The 21,478-nt window shown below is 54.1% G+C and overlaps 1 protein-coding gene across 1 annotated transcript in view; it reads left to right on the top strand.

Annotated features, from left to right (window-relative positions):
* lin9 (lin-9 DREAM MuvB core complex component) overlaps positions 1-21,478 on the top strand; it is a 178,164-nt gene that overhangs the window by 130,439 nt on the left and 26,247 nt on the right. The window contains 2 exon segments of the mRNA XM_038798990.1: positions 7,786-7,887; positions 11,160-11,240. Coding sequence (XP_038654918.1) covers positions 7,786-7,887; positions 11,160-11,240 — 183 coding nt within the window.

Genomic DNA, 21,478 nt, shown 5'->3' on the forward strand with positions numbered 1-21,478 from the left:
TGTCAGCTTGACCGATCAGAGCAGTTTTTAAATTCATTTATAGGATATGGGTGTCATTGGCTTCGCCTGCATTTACTGCCCATCCATTAAGGGGCTGGTTTAGCACAGTGAGCTGAATAGCTGGCTTGTAAAGCAGCACAGGTTCAATTCCCGCACCAGCCTCCCCGAACAGGCCCCGGAATTTGGCGACGAAGGGCTTTTCACAGTAACTTCATTTGCAGCCTACTCGTGACAATAAGCGATTTTCATTTCATTTCAAGGTGGTGAGTGACTTGGAAGGGAACCTCCAGGTGGTGTCAAACTTCCTACCCATTTTGGTGACTCTTAAAAGACAGTGAAGTTGAAAAAGCATCAGTGGAGAATAAAAGTTTAGTTACTTGGTAAATCTTCCAGTTGGAAAAGCAGGTCTTGCTTGTCCTGTTTGAAACATGGAGGGAGAACGTTCGATGCAGCTGTTTACAATGGAATCCAATAATAATTTTCCTGAGGTTAAATCTTGCATTTGTAAGAGTTGTTTAAGAAGATTAAAGAGTTTGATAGAAATCATTTCAACTGGTAGGAGAGCTCAGAACGAGTGGCGATCAAGCTTAAACTGAGAGCTAGACCGTTCAAGGATGTATGAGGCTCTGATCAGATCCCATTTGGAGTACTGAGAGCTGTTTCGGGCCCCATTTCTAAGGGAGGATGTTCTGGTCTTGGAAACGGTCCAAAGAATGATCCCTGGAATGAAGAGCTTCTCCTACGATGAGCGGTTGAGGAGGAAACACTGGATACTGATAGACCTAGATAGAGGGGGTGGCACAGAGGTCATCACTGCTGCCTCACAGCGCCAACGATCTCAGACCCTGGTCACTGTCCACGTGGAGTTTGCACATTCTTCCCATGTCTGTATGGGTCTCACCCCCACAAACCCAAGATGTGCAGGATAAGTGGATTGAAGAGGCTAAATTGGCCCTTAATTGGGAAAAAATGAATTGGGTACTCTAAATTTATAAACATTTTTAAAAAGAGTGGATGCTGAGAGGATGTTTCCACTCGTAGGAAAAACTAGAACCCGAGGCCACAGCCTCAGACTGAAGGGAGATGAGGAGGGATTTCTTCAGCCAGAGGGTGGTGAATCTGTGGAACTCTTTGCCGCAGAAGGCTGTGGAGGCCAAATCACTGAGTGTCTTTAAGACAGAGATAGATAGGTTCTTGATTAATAAGGGGATCAGGGGTTATGGGGAGAAGGCAGGAGAATGTGGATGAGAAAAATATCAGCCATGATTGAATGGCAGAGCAGGCTCGATGGGTCGAGTGGCCTAATTCTGCTCCTGGGTCTTATGGTCGCTGTTAAGAAGAACTACTTCATTCGAAGGGAAATGGAAGTCGAGAACTCTTTCCTGCAGAAAAGCTCCTGAGGCTGAGGATCAGTTGTAAATTTTAAAACTCAAGATTTTTTTTGTTAGGCAAAGGTGCGGCGTGCTACAGAAGCAAGTAGGGATTAGCCTTGAATTAACTGAATAGTGGAACAGTCTCAAGGGGCTGAATGGCCTACTCCTCCTCTGTTCCTTTTGATTTTCTTTCACAAAAATGTGAAATAAGCTAGACTGGACCTGTGTTCTAATTTAATGGAAAATACACTGAATATGTGTGATTTAACAATAGGGCCGGGATTCTCCTCTACCCGGCAGGGCGGGGGGGTCCCGGCGTAGTAGAGTGGCGCCATACACTCCGGCGTCGGGCCTCCCCAAAGGTGCGGAATTCTCCGCATCTTTAGGGGCCAGGCCCGCGCCGGAGTGGTTTCCGCCAGGCCGACTGGCACCAAAACCGGCGGCAACGGCCTTTGGTGCCCGGCTTCGGGGCTTGCCGAAAGGCCTTCGCCGGTCCGCGCATGCGCTGGTGCGTCAGTGGCCGCTGACCTCACCACCGGCGCATGCGCGGTAGGGGGGGGTCTCCTCCGCCTCCGTCATGGTGGAGGCCGTGGCGGCGGCGGAAGAAAAAGAGCGCCCACACAGCACTGGCCCGCCCGCCGATCGGTGGGCCCCGATCGCAGGCCAGGCCACCGTGGGGGCACCCCCCAGGGTCCGATCGCCCCAGGACCCCGGGGGGCCCACTCACGCCGCCAATCCCGCCGGCACCAGAGGTGCTCCAATTCCTGCCGGCGGAAGAGGCCTGTCAGCGGCGGGACTTCGGCCCATCGCAGGCCAGAGAATCGCTGCAGGGGGCACGCCGATCGGCGGGGCGTGATTCCCGCTCCCGCCGATTCCCAGGTGGTGGTGAATTCCGGCCACGGCGGGGGCAGGATTTACGCAGCGGCCCCGGGCAATTCCCCGGCCCTGCGGGGGGTCGGAGAATTCCTCCGAAGGTACCACACTGTACGGTGCCAAAAACCTGACACTAGGGGAAAGCACTATGTTAATACAGTGCATTAGAGCTCCCCTTAGTGGAAATAAAGCAGGACTGCAGCAGCACAGCACTTAGCAAAGAACTATGATTCACAGCCAGAGGTGTAGTTACATTACCTGTGTAGACAAACAGCAGTATAAACTCAACATGGTCCTAAAAATCACACCGATCTGAGAGCAGAAACAGGACTCTATTATCTCGCCTGAAAGCAGGCACCTCTGACCCTGAGGTACACCCTCATACTGCACAGATCAAATAAAGAATTTAGGAGGGGGAGGAAATTATTTACACACAGGTGTGGTGACAATGTGGAGTTTCATCGAACCTTACAGCTGCCTGCTTCAGCTCTTTGAAAGGCCTATGTTGTTTCACTCAACTTACTCCTGGGTTGAAAAGCTTACCTTATGAAAATAGATTGGGCCTATACCCATTAGAATTTAGAAGAATGAGAGGTGATCTTATTGAAATATACAAGATCCTGAGGGGACTTGACAAGGTGGACACCAGGGGGATGTTTCCCCTTGAGGTGTTAGACACAATTTAAGAATAAAAAGTCTCTCATATAAGATGGCAATAATAATGTCATAACTCTTTTCCCAGAAAACACTGGAGGCTGGGTCATTCAAAATCGGCTTCAGAGACCCCCCCGAGCGGGCGCAGTTTAGCATTGGTTTCCACAAATGTGGACCAGGCGTACCAGCACTTGGGTAGGGGGAGAGGGGAGGTCTCCCAGACAATCGGGGACCCCTGGGTGGTCGGGCTCTGGGCCGACTGGTACCTTGACACCCCGATGGCACTGGGACACCCTGGCAGTGCCACCTGGGCACTCCAGAGCACCTGGGTGGCAGGTGCCTGAATGGGGTCCAAAGGCCATAGTGGAGGGGTGGGGTGTTCAGAGATTGGGACACAGGAAATGAGCCTGTGTGGCCTAAGCGGGGTTTCCACGCAAGGTCGTTCTTGACGCTGCAAGTGCCGGGAAAAACCCAGCTAAATGCGCCCAAATACGGGTCTCTGTTTCATTTTTCTAAAACTTATTCAAAACCAAGCTGGACAGATTTTTGGTGGACAAGAGAGTCGCGGGTTACTGGGATAGACAGGAAGGTGGAATTGAGGCCACATTAGATCAGCCATAATCAAATTGAATGGTGAAACCGACTCCAAGGCCCGAATGGCCTAGTCCTCCCATGTCCTGCGTTCGCCATAGGGTAGCACAGTGGTTAGCACTGTTGCTTCACAGCTCCAGGATCCCAGGTTCTATTCCCACCTTGGGTCACTGTCTGTGTGGAGTCTACACGTTCTCCCCGTGTCTGCGTGGGTTTCCTCCGGATGCTCCAGTTTCCTCCCACAAGTCCCGAAAGATGTGCTGTTAGGTGAATTGGATATTCTGAATTCTCCCTGTGTACCCGAACAGGTGCTGGAATGTGGCGACTAGGGGCTTTTCACAGTAACTTCATTGCAGTGTTAATGTAAGCCGACTTGTGACAATAATGAAGATTATTATTATGACCCAGAAGTTATTTATCCATCAAGTACTTATCTGATTCCCATTGAAAGTTATTATCGAATCTGCTTTCTTTTGGGCATCCAATTAAGGGGCAATTTATCGTGGCCAAGCCCCCTACCTGGTACATCTTTGGGTTGTGGTGGTGAGACCCACACAGTCACGAGAACGGCATTGCTTTCCAGATCACAACAACTGGCTTTGGCACATCTCCTCATCCCCAGATCACCATTTTCCAATCCATCCCAGCTCTTTGTTTCTTCCCTTCAGTCTCCCTACTTCCCATGCTTCCCCCCAAGTTGGGTCCCCAATTGTATCTCCACCAGCCTGTCCCATTTCTGGCCACTCCTTAACAGGGCAATGGGAAGCTTGGTGGGGGCGTTGCAAAGGGATATATCTGCATTGGATCAGTTCAGAGGAGATCCACTAAGCTGACTCCTGGCATGAAGGTTGGGCCTACACTCTAGTTTAAAAGAATCAGAGGTGATTTTATCGGAAGATCTAAGATTCTGAGGGGCTTGAAACTGAGGATACAAAAATGTTTTCCCTCGTGTATAAATTTGGAACTAGTGGGCACAGTTTTAGAATGATGGAGATGAAGAGGAATTTCTTTTCAGAGTGTCTCCCCAGTGAACTGGGTCATATCCCTACTAAGGAGTCGAGAGTTATGGGAAACAGGCAGGAAAGTGAAGCTAAGGCGCAATCAGATCAGCCATGTTTTATTGAATAGTGGTGCAGGCTCAATGGACCAAAAGGTCTACTCCTATTTCTTATCTTTTGAGTGATATCACCAATCTAGAAGCTACTGCATGACTGGTGATGACACAGAGGTGCGCTGTGCTGCTACAGTGAAGGATTTCGAACAAAGAAAATTACAGCACAGGATTAGGCCCTACAGCCCTCCCAGCCTGCGCCGATCCAGTTCCATTATCTAAACCTGTCGCATATTTTCCAAGGATCTACTTCCCTCTGTTCTCCACCCGTTCATATATCTGTCTAGATGCATCTTAAATGATGCTATCGTGCCCGCCTCTACCACCTCCGCTGGCAAAGCATTCCAGGCACCCACCACCCTCTGCGTAAAAAACTTTTAGAACATAGAACAGTACAGCACAGAACAGGCCCTTCGGCCCTCGATGTTGTGCCGAGCAATGATCACCCTACTTAAACCCACGTAACCCGTATACCCGTAACCCAACAATCCCCCCATTAACCTTACACTACGGGCAATTTAGCATGGCCAATCCACCTAACCCGCACATCTTTGGACTGTGGGAGGAAACCGGAGCACCCGGAGGAAACCCACGCACACACGGGGAGGACGTGCAGACTCCACACAGACAGTGACCCAGCTGGGAATCGAACCTGGGACCCTGGAGCTGTGAAGCATTGATGCTAACCACCATGCTACCGTGAGGCCCCAATCACACACATCTCCCTTAAACCTTCCCCCTCTCACCTTAAAATTGTGACCCTTTGTACACAGGGCTAAATCGCTGGCTTTGAAAGCAGGCCAGCAGCACGGTTCGATTCCCGTAACAGCCTCCCCGAACAGGTGCTGGAATGTGGCGACTAGGGGCTTTTCACAGTAACTTCATTGAAGCCTACTCGTGACAATAAGCAATTTTCATTTTCTTTTTTTTTTCATCAACATCCCCACTCCTGGAAAAAGCTTGTTGCTATCCACCCTGTCCATACCTCTCATAATTTTGTCAACCTCAATCAGATCCCCCCTCAACCTCCGTCTTTCCAACAAAAACAATCCTAATCTACTCAACCTTTCTTCATAGCTGGGACCCTCCATACCGGCAACATCCTGGTGAACCTCCTCTGCACCCTCTCTAAAGCAGCCACATCCTTTTGGTAATGTAGCGACCAGAAATGCACGCAGTATTCCAAATGTGGCCTAACCAAAGTCCTATACAACTGTAACATGACCTGCCGACTCCTGTACGCAATACCCCGTCCGATGAAGGCAAGCATGCTGTATGCCTTCTTGACCACTCTATCGACCTGCGTTGCCACCTTCAGGGTACAATGGACCTAAACTCCCAGATCTCTCTGTACATCAATTTTCCCCAGTACTCTTCCATTGACCGTATAGTCCGCTCTTGAATTGGATCTTCCAAAATGCATCACCTAGCATTTGCTTGGATTGAACTCCATCTGCCATTTCTCTGCCCAACTCTCCAATCTATCTATATTTTGCTGCATTCTCTGAATGTCCTCCTCGCTATCTGCAACTCCACCAATCTTAGTATCATCTGAAAATTTGCTAATCAGACCACCTATACCTTCGTCCAGATCATTTATGTATACCACAAACAACAGTGGTCCGAGCACGGATCCCTGTGGAACACCACTAGTCACCCTTCCCCATTTTGAGACACTCCCTTTCACCACTGCACTCTGTCTCCTGTTGCCCAGCCAGTTCTTTATCCATCTAGCTAGTACACCATGAACCCCATGCAACTTCACTTTTTCCATCAACCTGCCATGGGAAACTTAATCAAATGCCTTACTGAAGTCCATGTATATGACATCTACAGCCCTTCCCTCATCAATTAACTTTGTCACTTCCTCAAAGAATTCTATTAGGTTTGTAAGACATGACCTTCCCTGCACAAAACCATGCTGCCTATCACTGATTAGTCTATTTTCTTCCAAATGTGAATAGATCCTATCCCTCAGTATCTTCTCCAACAGTTTGCCTACCACTGACGTCAAGCTCACAGGTCTGTAATTCCCTGGATATTCCCTGCTACCCATCTTAAACAAAGGGACAACATTAGCAATTCTCCAGTCCTCCGGGACCTCACTCGTGCTGAAGGATGCTGCGAAGATATCTGTTAAGGCCCCAGCTATTTTGTCCCTCGCTTCCTTCAGTAACCTGGGATAGATCCCATCCGGACCTGGGGACTTGTCCACCTTAATGCCTTTTAGAATACCCAAAACTTCCCCCTTCCTTATGCCGACTTGACCTAGACTATTTAAACATCCATCGCTAACCTCAACATCCGTCATGTCCCTCTCCTTGGTGAATACCGATGCAAAGTACTCATTAAGAATCTCACCCATTTCCTCTGACTCCACGTATAAATTCCCTCTTTTGTCTTTGAGTGGGCCAATCCTTTCTCTAGTTACCCTCTTGCTCCTCATATACGAATAAAAGGCTTTGGGATTTTCCTTAACCCTGTTAGCCAAAGATATTTCATGACCCCTTTTAGCCCTCTTTATTGCACGTTTGAGATTTGTCCTACTTTCCCGATATTCCTCCAAAGCTTCATCAGTTTTAAGTCGCCTAGATCTTATGTATGCTTCCTTTTTCATCTTAGCTAGTCTCACAATTCCACCCGTCATCCATGGTTCCCGAATCTTGCCATTTCTATCCCTCATTTTCACAGGGACATGTCTGTCCTGCACTCTAATCAACCTTTCCTTAAAAGACTCCCACATTTCAAATGTGGATTTACCCTCAAACAGCTGCTCCGAATCCACATTCCCTAGCTCCTGCCGAATTTTGTTATACTTGGCCTTTCCCCAATTTAGCACTCTTCCTTTAGGACCACTCTCGTCTTTGTCCATGAGTATTCTAAAACTTAGGGAATTGTGATCGCTATTCCCAAAGTAATCACCGATTGATTTAAAGGGCAAAGATTGTCCCATTCTTCAAGCAGTGGTTCCTGGGAGACTCTTCGACCATCCAGAATGTTTGGCAATGTCATCGCATTATACACATACTGCCCTGGAATAATTTAGAAGGGAGAGTGCTACCATTGAGCTAAAGCTAACTTTAAACTCTACTCTTTGGCATGAAGAAATATCGGGAAGGACTCCTAATGTACTGTCACCGTATTAACGGGGCCTCATTTTATTTCCCCTTTTGCACTTGACAGGATAACGACCCACTTTTGGGTCAATCGCCTTGGAAAAGCAAACTGTCGGGCACTGAGGGAGACACACTTGGGGGATTTCCTATTGAATTCCTTATCCAGGTGGTAAGTCTATGTGTTTAAATACTTCAGTGTTAACAAAGTAAATTCATACGTTATATTGAGTAAATGGAGGAAATTCGTACAAGAGGTATGAGACTGAAAAACAAGCACCATCCAGCTTGGTAAATGAGTCTAATAAACAGGCGCAAACCAACCTAGCGAGGAACAGGCTTGCATTGAAAGTTTTGATTAAATCCTCCATTGCAGAGTCTGAATACCATTGATGCTATTGTGCATGTCACTGCACAACTTGTGGTTTAATATCTGACTATCAATATGTACAATGCAGTTGGTTTCACAGGTTTCAGTGTTGTGGAATCCTCTGCAAAGATTGACACATTCTGCAACCCTAAATTCTGAAAGATCTGATCAGCTGCCCACAGAAAAATATTGCAAGGAAGTGTGAGGATGCCTGTCATATCCTGTATGTGTGATGTCTTCAGTTTCTCTATATTTCTACAATGGGGTTTCCCTGTATACCAACTGCAGCCTGGTCATACTCTTCAGATTTTAATGATCTGGAAGAAGGAACTGAAGGCACTGTTACTAAATTTGCAGATGATACAGAGATATGCAGAAGAACAGGTAATATTGAGGAAGCAGTGGAGCTGCAGAAGGACATGGACAGGCTAGGAGAGTGGGCAAAGAAGTGGCAGATGGAACGCAACATGAAAAAGTGTGAGGTTATACACTTTGGTAGGAAGATTGGAGGCATTGACTATTTTCTAAATGGGGAAATGCTTAGGAAATCAGAAGCACAAAGGGACTTGGGATTCATTGTTCAAGATTCTCTTCAGGTTAACGTGCAGGTAAAGTCGGCAGTTAGGAAGGCAAATGCAATGTTTACATTCATGTCGAGAGGACTAGAATACAAATACTTCTGAGGCTGTATAAGGCTCTGGTCAGACTCCATTTGGAATATTTTGAGCAGATTTGGGCCCCGTATCTAAGGGAGGATGTGCTGGCCTTGGAAAGGGTCCAGAAGAGGTTCACAAGAATGATCCCCGGAATGAAGAGCTTGTCATATGAGGAGCAGTCGAAGGCCAGAAGATGGCGCCGGAGCGAGGCGACTCTCTGCAAGCTCTCCCCAACAGATCCACTTTTTACTTAACTTATACCCGTCCTAATCTTTTAAAAATTAATTCTAAGACTCCCTATTATGTATTTTCTTTTATTCCCTTTTCTTCCCATGTAACATAGAACATACAGTGCAGAAGGCCATTCGGCCCATCGAGTCTGCACCGACCCACTTAAGCTCTCACTTCCACCCTATCCCTGTAACCCAATAACCCCTCCTAACCTTTTTGGGCACTAAGGGCAATTTATCATGGCCAATCCACCTAACCTGCACATCTTTGGACTGTGGGAGGAAACCAGAGAACTCGGAGGAAACCCATGCAGACACGGGCAGAACGTGCAGACTCCGCACAGACAGTGACCCAGCGGGGAATCGAACCTGGGACCCTGACGCTGTGAAGCCACACTGTTATCCACTTGTGCTACCGTGCTGTACTTAATGATCTGTTGAGCTGCTCGCAGAAAAATAATTTTCACTGTACCTCGGTACACGTGACAATAAGCAAATCCAATCCAGTTGAGGACTTGGGGTCTGTACTTTTGGAGTTTAGAAGGATGAGGGGGGATCTTATTGAAACTTAAAGGATACTGGGAGGCCCGGATAGAGTGAACGTAGTGAGGATGTTTCCACTAGTCGGAAAAACTAGAACCAGAGGGCATAGCCTCAGATTGAAGGGACGATCCTTTAAAACAGAGATGAGGAGGAATTTCTTCAGCCAGAGGGTAGTGAATCTGTGGAACTCTTTGCCGCAGAAGGCTGTTGAGGCCAAATCATTGAATGTCTTTAAGACAGAGATAGATAGGTTCTTGATTAATAACTAGATCGGGGGTTATGGGAGAAGGCAGGAGAATGGGGATGAGAAAAATATCAGCCACGATTGAATGGTGGATAGACTCAATGGGCCAAGTGGCCTAATTCTGCTCCTGTCTTATATTTTTCCTTCTGCGAAGGGTCCGCTAAAACCAATGGAATTGATCGTAATTAAGAGGTTAAAATTTTACGATAACAGAGACAAGATTGATAATGGAGATTGGCACCTGGTCAGATGATGAATGTGTGCACATGGATGTTTGATTAAATAAAGACAGAAAATACTGGATAAACTCAAAGAAGGTCTGGCAGCATCTGTGGAGAGAGAAATAGAGTTAACGTTTGAGTCCATACGACTTCATCAGAGCTAAAGAGCGGAAGATATGTGATGGATTTTATATATATATATGGGGTGGAGTAACTGGAGGAGAGTAGAAGATCAGTGATAGGTGGGAGTTAGGAAAGTTTGCAACAAAGATATGTAGGGCACAAGACAGGAATTGTTCAAGTTAGTGTGAAGGATTATAGAAGGTTCTTATAGTGACATTAAGGTAAGCTGGCAACGGTCAGTATTCAGTGAAGCAAAACTGAAGAACAAATGACAGATGGACAAGTGGGGAGGAGGTGGTGGTTGATGTGGGGCAAAAAAAAATTGGATTAAAAAGGGGGTCAAGTTGGGGGAGAACGGTCACCATCTAAAGTTGTTGAACTCAAATGTTGAACCCAGAAGGCTGTATCGTGATTAATCGGAAGGTGAGGTGTTGTTCTTTCAGTTTGATTTGGGCATCATTGAGCATTGCAACAGGCCTAGGATGACATGTGGGCATGAGAGCAAGATGCTGGGCTGAAATGGCAAGCAGCCGGAAGGTTGGAGTCATGGCTGCGGATGGAGCGAAGTGTTCCGCAAAGCAGTCACCCGCTCTTCGTTTAGAGTCCCCAGTGTAGAGGAGACTGCATTGGGAGCAGCGAATACAGTAAACGAAGTTGAAAGAGGTGCAAGTGAAATGCTGCTGCTTCATGAGATGGGACTGAGCTTGACAGTTGAATAACCTGCTGATTTTCCCTGTCACATGCAACACTTGGTGAGGTACCAAAGGGCTGCCAAGTGCCCTGGCATGAGATTACTTCAGCAAAGGGAAAAACCACACTGGAGCGGCAATGGAACAGAGGTCCTTGCCACAGCACCCATGCAGTGCAAGTGATTTTTATCACAGTGCAACATCCTCTGAATGTCTACATTTGCTGTACACAGCATAGTCTGCTGTCATTGTTGAGCAGTTACTTACCCTCATTGTGCAGAGAGGAAAACAATTCCAATGCCATGTGAAGCTGCAGCAAGTTTCTTCATCGTTGTCTGATTCCTGTTACCCTTTGTCTTGCCTTTTAGACAAGATTATCAAAAATTCTAATGATCAAGAAAGAACACATCAAACAGTTAAAAGAAATGAACACGGAAGCAGAGAAACTGGTAAAAAGATCTTCCCAATTTTATTTCCTCTGGTGGATAAATTGGTGTTTTCTCCAATGGTTGTCCAGATATTGGTGAGGGAATGATGATAGTCAGGGCGCCAAAACTGCCTGTTTGATACACATGGAAACCTATCACTAAAGTAGTTTGCCTAGAGGTCCTCCCTTAGCTGCAAGGTGCTGTGTGCCTAATGTAGAGTATGGATTCTTTCTCTCCTGTAGGAACCTGCCCCACTTGCTGAGAGCTTGGGTTGCTAGAACCTAATCTTGGGTGGCCCAAGTGTGCAGACACAGACATGGGAAAAAGAGTTCACAATAGCTTGCAAGCATGAAAAGATTTTTGGGGGGGAAATAAATTGTACGAGGATCGGACAGGAAAACAGAACTAAGCAAGTATCTCTTTCAGAGAGCCGACATAAGTGCAGTGGACCGAATGGCCGGCATGTGCTGCTTCTGCTGAACCATGGTTTGTCTGAAGCAGGTCACCTAACCATTTCCTCTTCCATTGCTAGTATTAAATTCCCAGTATTATAGTCTTAACAATGCCCGAGGCACTGGTGTCCCTGACTGCACTAATACAAATTTGATAGACTGTGTTCCCTAGCCACAGGCCAACAACTCTGATTGCCTGGATATTGGAGAAGGCACAGTGACCACTCACGGTGACTCAAAGAACCAGGCAAACTTTATACTGTGGCTTCTCTGGGTATCCGCCCTCCAATATTACTGCTCCCAGGAGGGTTTATACAATAAAAGTATTCGGGTAACAGAATGTCAAGATGATATTAGGCCAGGCTTCACCTAGTTCACTTTCCACCATTCCCAGCAGTCACTAGACAGAATAGTAATGAAGTTGTTGACTAGTCATAACAACAAATGTGTACAATTGGTCAACAACAGACCCGGAAACGAGACAAAGACAACCTCCTGTTGGAATGGAACCCAAGGCCCAAAATGATTTGTTCTCCCAAGGATGTTGCACTTACCGTACATGTCTAAATTACTCCTATACTGTAACCCAAAATAGTTTCTCAAAGTTATCTGTCACCTCTAACATAATAAGAAGGATCCCAAGGCACTACCAGTGGGAGGTTGCTAATTGATACAAATGGGCCCAGTTGCACCCACTTGTGGGTCCCTGCACCAGAGTCTCCGGGCCCTCGTGATTCTCCGGTTCTCTGGGCTGGCAAACATGTGGGCAGGAATCACTACTGGCATTTACCAGCGTGGCCCTGACGTGGTGGACCTTGCCATGGGCCAAGGGGGTAACACCTCAAGGGACTTGCCCGCAAAATCCACCGAGCTGTCCCAACCGATCAGACGATGCATGACCTGTGCACCCCTCCTGTATCAGACCTCCCATTACACCCCCCTCACCTGGGCATACACCTGATGGCTCAGACATAGGAAGCACCACGTGTCCATTCCTGGAAAGAGAAGAGCCCTGTGTTTAAACTCCTCCCATCCTTTAGTTACAAGCCATTCATTCATTTCTCTTAGTTGGCTGTGATTGACAACTTCCACAAACACAGCTCTTAGCCTTGCTTCATTCATAGAATTTACAGTGCAGAAGGAGGCCATTCGGAAGACTCTGGGGCAGGCGGGACAAGTCACCCTGTACTTGGTGGCCCAGAAAATCTGGGGGCTGAATCACGCTGTGGTGGGAGGATGGGGGATGATCCACAATGCAGGGAGGGGGGTGCTGCTTTGCATTGGGTGGGAGTGGGTGTGTAAGGGCCAGCGCAGGACCTCGTTTTCGGGACATAGCAGGATTCCCTTGGGAATCCCTTGTATTAATCCTCATGCATAAGTTTGCATGCCAAGGGATGCTGAATTTGGGAGCGCAAATTAGTTCTAATTCACCTGTGGCGGGAGAATATTGTCCCCACACGGAGATTCCCGGCCAGGGTTCTGTGGTGCATTGGGAGTGGGGTGGGTGGTAATATGTACTGGAAGAGTTTGCATGAATGGGAAGTGAAACCACTGAGGGATTTCAATAAAAGGTCATGGATTTTACATTTGAGACCTTCAAAGGTGTAAACTAATGCAGGTTAGTGAGGGTGGGGCCGGTCAACGAAGGTGGGGCCGGTGATTGGGGTCAGTGAGGATTGAGCCGGTCAGTGAGGATTGGGCCGGTCAGTGAGAGTGGGGCTGGTGATTGAGCCGGTCAGTGAGAGTGGGGCTGGTGATTGGGCAGGTCAGTGAGGGTGCGGCTGGTGATTGGGCCGGTCAGTGAGGGTGGGGCCAGTCAGTGAGGGTGGGGCTGGTGATTGGGCCGGTCAGTGAGGGTGCGGCTGGTGATTGGGCCGGTCAGTGAGGGTGGGCCTGGTGATTGGGCCGGTCAGTGAGGGTGGGGCTGGTGCTTGGGCCGGTCAGTGAGGGTGGGGCCGGTCAGTGAGGGTGGGGGTGGTCAGTGAGGGTGGGGCTGGTGATTGGGCCGGTCAGTGAGGGTGTGGCCGGTCAGTGAGGGTGGGGCCGGTCAGTGAGGGTGGGGCTGGTGATTGTGCTGGTCAGTAAGGGTGGGGCTGGTGATTGGGCCGGTCAGTGAGGGTGCGCCTGGTGATTGGGCCGGTCAGTGAGGGTGGGGGTGGTCAGTGAGGGTGGGGCCGGTCAGTGAGGGTGGGGGCGGTCAGTGAGGGTGGGGGTGGTCAGTGAGGGTGGGGCCGGTCAGTGAGGGTGGGGGTGGTCAGTGAGGGTGGGGGTGGTCAGTGAGGGTGGGGCCGGTCAATGAGGTTGGGCCTGGTGATTGGGCCGGTCAGTGAGGGTGGGGCTGGTGATTGGGCCGGTCAGTGAGGGTGGGGCTGGTGATTGGGCCGGTCAGTGAGGGTGTGGCCGGTCAGTGAGGGTGGGGCTGGTGATTGGGCCGGTCAGTAAGGGTGGGGCTGGTGATTGGGCCGGTCAGTGAGGGTGGGGCTGGTGATTGGGCCGGTCAGTGAGGGTGGGGCTGGTGATTGGGCTGGTCAGTGAGGGTGGGGCTGGTGATTGGGCCGGTCAGTGAGGGTGGGGCTGGTGATTGGGCCGGTCAGTGAGGGTGTGGCCGGTCAGTGAGGGTGGGGCTGGTGATTGGGCCGGTCAGTAAGGGTGGGGCTGGTGATTGGGCCGGTCAGTGAGGGTGCGCCTGGTGATTGGGCCGGTCAGTGAGGGTGGGGCCGGTCAGTGAGGGTGGGGGCGGTCAGTGAGGGTGGGGGTGGTCAGTGAGGGTGGGGCCGGTCAGTGAGGGTGGGGGTGGTCAGTGAGGGTGGGGGTGGTCAGTGAGGGTGGGGCCGGTCAATGAGGTTGGGCCTGGTGATTGGGCCGGTCAGTGAGGGTGGGGCTGGTGATTGGGCCGGTCAGTGAGGGTGGGGCTGGTGATTGGGCTGGTCAGTGAGAGTGGGGCTGGTGATTGGGCCGGTCAGTGAGGGTGGGGCCGGTCAGTGAGAGTGGGGGTGGTCAGTGAGGGTGGGGGTGGTCAGTGAGGGTGGGGGTGGTCAGTGAGGGTGGGGCTGGTGATTGGGCCGGTCAGTGAGAGTGGGGCTGGTGATTGAGCCGGTCATTGAGGGTGGGGGTGGTCAGTAAGGGTGGGGCTGGTGATTGGCCGGTCAGTGAGGGTGGGGCTGGTGATTGGGCCAGTCAGTGAGGGTGGGGGTGGTCAGTGAGGGTGGGGCCAGTCAGTGGGGGTGGGGCTGGTGATTGGGCCAGTCAGTGAGGGTGGGGGTGGTCAGTGAGGGTGGGGCTGGTGATTGGGCTGGTCAGCGAGGGTGAAACCGGTCAGTGAGGATTGAGCTGGTCAGTGAGGGTGGGGCTGGTGATTGGGCTGGTCAGCGCTGGTGGGACCGGTCAGTGAGGGTGTAGCCGGTCAGTGAGGGTGGGGCTGGTGATTGAGCCGGTCAGTGAGGGTGGGGCCAGTCAGTGAGGGCGGGGCTGGTGATTGGGCCGGTCAGTGAGGGTGGGGCTGGTGATTGAGCCGGTCAGTGAGGGTGTGGCCAGTCAGTGAGGGTGGGCCTGGTGATTGGGCCGGTCAGTGAGAGTGGGGCTGGTGATTGGGCCGGTCAGTGAGGGTGGGGCTGGTGATTGGGCCGGTCAGTGAGAGTGGGGCTGGTGATTGGGCCGGTCAGTGAGGGTGGGGCTGGTGATTGGGCCGGTCAGTGAGGGTGTGGCCGGTCAGTGAGGGTGGGGCTGGTCAGTGAGGGTGGGGCTGGTGATTGGGCTGGTCAGTGAGGGTGGGGCCAGTCAGTGAGGGTGGGGCTGGTGATTGGGCTGGTCAGTGAGGGTGGGGCTGGTCAGTGAGGGCGGGGCTGGTGATTGGGCCGGTCAGTGAGGGTGTGGCCGGTCAGTGAGGGTGGGGCTGGTGATTGGGCTGGTCAGTGAGGGTGGGGCTGGTGATTGGGCGGTCAGTGAGGGTGCGCCTGGTGATTGGGCCGGTCAGTGAGGGTGGGGCCGGTCAGTGAGGGTGGGGGTGGTCAGTGAGGGTGGGGGTGGTAAGTGAGGGTGGGGCCGGTCAGTGAGGGTGGGGGTGGTCAGTGAGGCTGGGGCCGGTCAGTGAGGGTGGGGGTGGTCAGTGAGGGTGGGGGTGGTCAGTGAGGGTGGGGCCGGTCAATGAGGTTGGGCCTGGTGATTGGGCCGGTCAGTGAGGGTGGGGCTGGTCAGTGAGGGTGGGCCTGGTGATTGGGCCGGTCAGTGAGAGTGGGGCTGGTGATTGGGCCGGTCAGTGAGGGTGGGGCTGGTCAGTGAGAGTGGGGGTGGTCAGTGAGGGTGGGGGTGGTCAGTGAGGGTGGGGGTGGTCAGTGAGGGTGGGGCTGGTGATTGGCCGGTCAGTGAGGGTGGGGCTGGTGATTGGGCCAGTCAGTGAGGGTGGGGGTGGTCAGTGAGGGTGGGGCCAGTCAGTGGGGGTGGGGCTGTTGATTGGGCCAGTAAGTGAGGGTGGGGGTGGTCAGTGAGGGTGGGGCTGGTGATTGGGATGGTCAGCGAGGGTGAAACCGGTCAGTGAGGGTGGGGCCGGTCAGTGAGGATTGAGCTGGTCAGTGAGGGTGGGGCCGGTCAGTGAGGATTGAGCTGGTCAGTGAGGGTGGGGCTGGTGATTGGGCTGGTCAGCGCTGGTGGGACCGGTCAGTGAGGGTGGGGCCAGTCAGTGAGGGCGGGGCTGGTGATTGGGCCGGTCAGTGAGGGTGGGGCTGGTGATTGGGCCGGTCAGTGAGAGTGGGGCTGGTGATTGGGCTGGTCAGTGAGGGTGGGCCTGGTGATTGGGCCGGTCAGTGAGAGTGGGGCTGGTGATTGGGCCGGTCAGTGAGGGTGGGGCCGGTCAGTGAGAGTGGGGGTGGTCAGTGAGGGTGGGGGTGGTCAGTGAGGGTGGGGGTGGTCAGTGAGGGTGGGGCTGGTGATTGGGCCGGTCAGTGAGAGTGGGGCTGGTGATTGAGCCGGTCAGTGAGGGTGGGGGTGGTCAGTGAGGGTGGGGGCGGTCAGTGAGGGTGGGGCTGGTGATTGGGCCAGTCAGTGAGGGTGGGGCTGGTGATTGGGCCGGTCAGTGAGAGTGGGGCTGGTGATTGAGCCGGTCAGTGAGGGTGGGGGTGGTCAGTGAGGGTGGGGCCAGTCAGTGGGGGTGGGGCTGGTGATTGGGCCAGTCAGTGAGGGTGGGGGTGGTCAGTGAGGGTTTGGCTGGTGATTGGGCTGGTCAGCGAGGGTGGGACCGGTCAGTGAGGGTGGGGCCGGTCAGTGAGGATTGAGCTGGTCAGTGAGGGTGGGGCTGGTGATTGGGCTGGTCAGCGAGGGTGGGACCGGTCAGTGAGGGTGTAGCCGGTCAGTGAGGGTGGGGCTGGTGATTGAGCCGGTCAGTGAGGGTGGGGCCAGTCAGTGAGGGTGGGGCTGGTGATTGGGCCGGTCAGTGAGGGTGGGGCCAGTCAGTGAGGGCGGGGCTGGTGATTGAGCCGGTCAGTGAGGGTGGGGCCAGTCAGTGAGGGTGGGGCTGGTGATTGGGCCGGTCAGTGAGGGTGGGGCTGGTGATTGGGCTGGTCAGTGAGGGTGGGGCTGGTGATTGGGCCGGTCAGTGAGGGTGGGGCTGGTCAGTGAGGGTGGGGCTGGTGATTGGGCTGGTCAGTGAGGGTGGGGCTGGTGATTGGGCTGGTCAGCGAGGGCGGGCCTGGTGATTGGGCCGGTCAGTGAGGGTGGGGCTGGTGATTCAGCCGGTCAGTGAGGGTGGGGCCAGTCAGTGAGGGTGGGGCTGGTGATTGGGCCGGTCAGTGAGGGTGGGGCTGGTCAGTGAACTGGTTAGTGAGGGTGGGGCTGGTGAGCTGCTCTGTGAGGATTGACCACGAGTCAGTGAGGGTGGGGCCTGTCAGTGAGGATTGGGCCGGTCAGTGAGGATTGGGCCAGTCAGTGAGGATTGGGCCGGTCAGTGAGGGTGGGGCCGGTGATTGAGCCGGTCAGTAAGGATTGGGCCGGTCAGTGAGGGTGGGGCCGGTGATTGAGCCGGTCAGTGAAGATTGGGCCGGTCAGTGAGGATTGGGCCGGTCAGTGAGGGTGGGGCCGGTCAGTGAGGGTGGGGCCGGTCAGTGAGGATTGGGCCGGTCAGTGAGGGTGGGGCCTGTCAGTGAGGGTGGGGCCGGTGATTGAGCTGGTCAGTGAAGATTGGGCCGGTCAGTGAGGGTGGAGCCATTGATTGAGTCGGTCAGTGAGGATTGGGCCGGTCAGTGAGGATTGGGCCGGTCAGTGAGGGTGGGGCCGTTGATTGAGTCGGTCAGTGAGGATTGGGCCGGTCAGTGAGGGTGGGGCCGGTGATTGAGCCGGTCAGTGAGGATTGGGCCGGTCAGTGAAGCTTGGGCCGGTCAGTGAGGGTGGGGCCGTTGATTGAGTCGGTCAGTAAGGATTGGGCCGGTCATTGAGGGTGGGGCCGGTGATTGAGCCGGTCATTGAGGATTGAACCGGTCAGTGAGGATTGGGCCGGTGAGTGAGGATTGAGCCGGTGAGTGAGGATTGAGCCGGTCAGTGAGGATTGGGCCGGTCAGTGAGGATTGTGCCGGTCAGTGAGGATTGGGCCGGTGAGTGAGGATTGAGCCGGTGAGTGAGGATTGAGCCGGTCATTGAGGTTCGGGCCGGTCAGTGAGGTTCGGGCCGGTCAGTGAGGATCGGGCCGGTCAGTGAGGATCGGGCCAGTCAGTGAGAATCGGGCCTGTCAGTGAGGATCGGGCCTGTCAGTGAGGATCAGGCCTGTCAGTGAGGATCGGGCCTGTCAGTGAGGATCGGGCCGGTCAGTGAGGATCGGGTCGGTCAGTGAGGATCGGGTCGGTCAGTGAGGATCGGGCCGGTCAGTGAGGATGGGGCCGGTCAGTGAGGATGGGGCCGGTCAGTGAGGATGGGGCCGGTCAGTGAGGATGGGGCCGGTCAGTGAGGATCGGGCCGGTCAGTAAGGATCGGGCCGGTCAGTGAGGGTGGGGCCGGTGATTGAGTCGGTCAGTGAGGATTGGGCCGCAGTGAGGATGGAGCCGGTCAGTGAAGATCGGGCCGGTCAGTGAGGATCGGGCCGGTGATTGAGTCGGTCAGTGAGGATTGGGCCGGTCAGTGAGGATTGTGCCGGTCAGTGAGGATTGGGCCGGTGAGTGAGGATTGAGCCAGTGAGTGAGGATTGAGCCGGTCATTGAGGTTCGGGCCGGTCAGTGAGGTTCGGGCCGGTCAGTGAGGATCGGGCCGGTCAGTGAGGATCGGGCCGGTCAGTGAGGATCGGGCCGGTCAGTGAGAATCGGGCCTGTCAGTGAGGATCGGGCCTGTCAGTGAGGATCGGGCCGGTCAGTGAGGGTGGGGCCTGTCAGTGAGGATCGGGTCGGTCAGTGAGGATCGGGCCGGTCAGTGAGGATCGAGCCGGTCAGTGAGGTTCGGGTCGGTCAGTGAGGATCGGGCCGGTCAGTGAGGATCGGGCCGGTCAGTGAGGATCGGGTCGGTCAGTGAGGATCGGGTCGGTCAGTGAGGATCGGGCCGGTCAGTGTGGATCGGGCCGGTCAGTGAGGATCGGGCCGGTCAGTGAGGATCGGGCCGGTCAGTAAGGATCGGGCCGGTCAGTGAGGGTGGGGCCGGTGATTGGGTCGGTCAGTGAGGATTGGGCCGCAGTGAGGATGGAGCCGGTCAGTGAGGATCGGGCCGGTCAGTGAGGATCGGGCCGGTGATTGAGTCGGTCAGTGAGGATTGGGCCGGTCAGTGAGGATTTGGCCGGTCAGTGAGGATTTGGCAGGTCAGTGAGGATTGGGCCGGTCAGTGAGGATTGGGCCGGTCAGTGAGGGTGGGGCTTGTGATTGAGTCGGTCATTGAGGATTGGGCCGGTCATTGAGGATTTGGCCGGTCAGTGAGGATTAGGCCGGTCAGTGAGGATTGGGCCGGTCAGTGAGGATTGGGCCGGTCAGTGAGTATCGGGCCGGTCAGTGAGGATCGGGTCGGTCAGTGAGTATCGAGCCGGTCAGTGAGTATCGGGCCGGTCAGTGAGGATCGGGTCGGTCAGTGAGGATCGGGCCTGTCAGTGAGGATCGGGTCGGTCAGTGAGGATGGGGCCGGTCAGTGAGGATCGGGCCGGTCAGTGAGGATAGGGCCGGTCAGTGAGGATAGGGCCGGTCAATGAGGATAGGGCCGGTCAGTGAGGATTGGGCCGGTCAGTGAGGATTGGGCCGGTCAGTGAGGATTGGGCCGGTCAGTGAGGGTGGGGCTGGTGATTGGGCTGGTCAGTGAGGGCGGGGCTGGTGATTGGGCCGGTCAGTGAGGGTGGGGTGGTCAGTGAGGGTGGGGCTGGTGATTGGGCTGGTCAGTGAGGGCGGGGCTGGTGATTGGGCCGGTCAGTGAGGGCAGGGCTGGTGATTGGGCCGGTCAGTGAGGGTGGGGGCTGGTCAGTGAGGGTGGGGCTGGTGATTGGGCCGGTCAGTGAGGGTGGGGCTGGTCAGTAAGGATTGGGCCGGTCAGTGAGGGTGGGGCTGGTGATTCAGCCGGTCAGTGAGGATGGGGCCGGTCAGTGAGGATGGGGCCGGTCAGTGAGGATCGGGCCGGTCAGTAAGGATCGGGCCGGTCAGTGAGGGTGGGGCCGGTGATTGAGTCGGTCAGTGAGGATGGGGCCGCAGTGAGGATGGAGCCGGTCAGTGAAGATCGGGCCGGTCAGTGAGGATCGGGCCGGTGATTGAGTCGGTCAGTGAGGATTGGGCCGGTCAGTGAGGATTGTGCCGGTCAGTGAGGATTGGGCCGGTGAGTGAGGATTGAGCCGGTGAGTGAGGATTGAGCCGGTCATTGAGGTTCGGGCCGGTCAGTGAGGTTCGGGCCGGTCAGTGAGGATCGGGCCGGTCAGTGAGGATCGGGCCGGTCAGTGAGGATCGGGCCGGTCAGTGAGAATCGGGCCTGTCAGTGAGGAACGGGCCTGTCAGTGAGGATCGGGTCGGTCAGTGAGGATCGGGCCGGTCAGTGAGGATCGAGCCGGTCAGTGAGGATCGGGTCGGTCAGTGAGGATCGGGCCGGTCAGTGAGGATCGGGCCGGTCAGTGAGGATCGGGTCGGTCAGTGAGGATCGGGTCGGTCAGTGAGGATCGGGCCGGTCAGTGAGGATGGGGCCGGTCAGTGAGGATGGGGCCGGTCAGTGAGGATCGGGCCGGTCAGTAAGGATCGGGCCGGTCAGTGAGGGTGGGGCCGGTGATTGAGTCGGTCAGTGAGGATTGGGCCGCAGTGAGGATGGAGCCGGTCAGTGAGGATCGGGCCGGTCAGTGAGGATCGGGCCGGTGATTGAGTCGGTCAGTGAGGATTTGGCCGGTCAGTGAGGATTTGGCCGGTCAGTGAGGATTGGGCCGGTCAGTGAGGATTGGGCCGGTCAGTGAGGGTGGGGCCGGTGATTGAGTCGGTCATTGAGGATTGGGCCGGTCATTGAGGATTTGGCCGGTCAGTGAGTATCGGGCCGGTCAGTGAGTATCGAGCCGGTCAGTGAGTATCGGGCCGGTCAGTGAGGATCGGGTCGGTCAGTGAGGATAGGGCCGGTCAGTCAGGATAGGGCCGGTCAGTGAGGATCGGGCCGGTCAGTGAGGATCGGGCCGGTCAGTGAGGATAGGGCCGGTCAGTGAGGATAGGGCCGGTCAATGAGGATAGGGCCGGTCAGTGAGGATTGGGCCGGTCAGTGAGGATCGGGCCGGTCAGTGAGGATGGGGCCGGTCAGTGAGGATCGGGCCGGTCAGTAAGGATCGGGCCGGTCAGTGAGGGTGGGGCCGGTGATTGAGTCGGTCAGTGAGGATTGGGCCGCAGTGAGGATGGAGCCGGT

Source organism: Scyliorhinus canicula, chromosome 6, assembly GCF_902713615.1.
Source record: "Scyliorhinus canicula chromosome 6, sScyCan1.1, whole genome shotgun sequence".
Classification (NCBI taxonomy): Eukaryota; Metazoa; Chordata; class Chondrichthyes; order Carcharhiniformes; family Scyliorhinidae; genus Scyliorhinus; species Scyliorhinus canicula.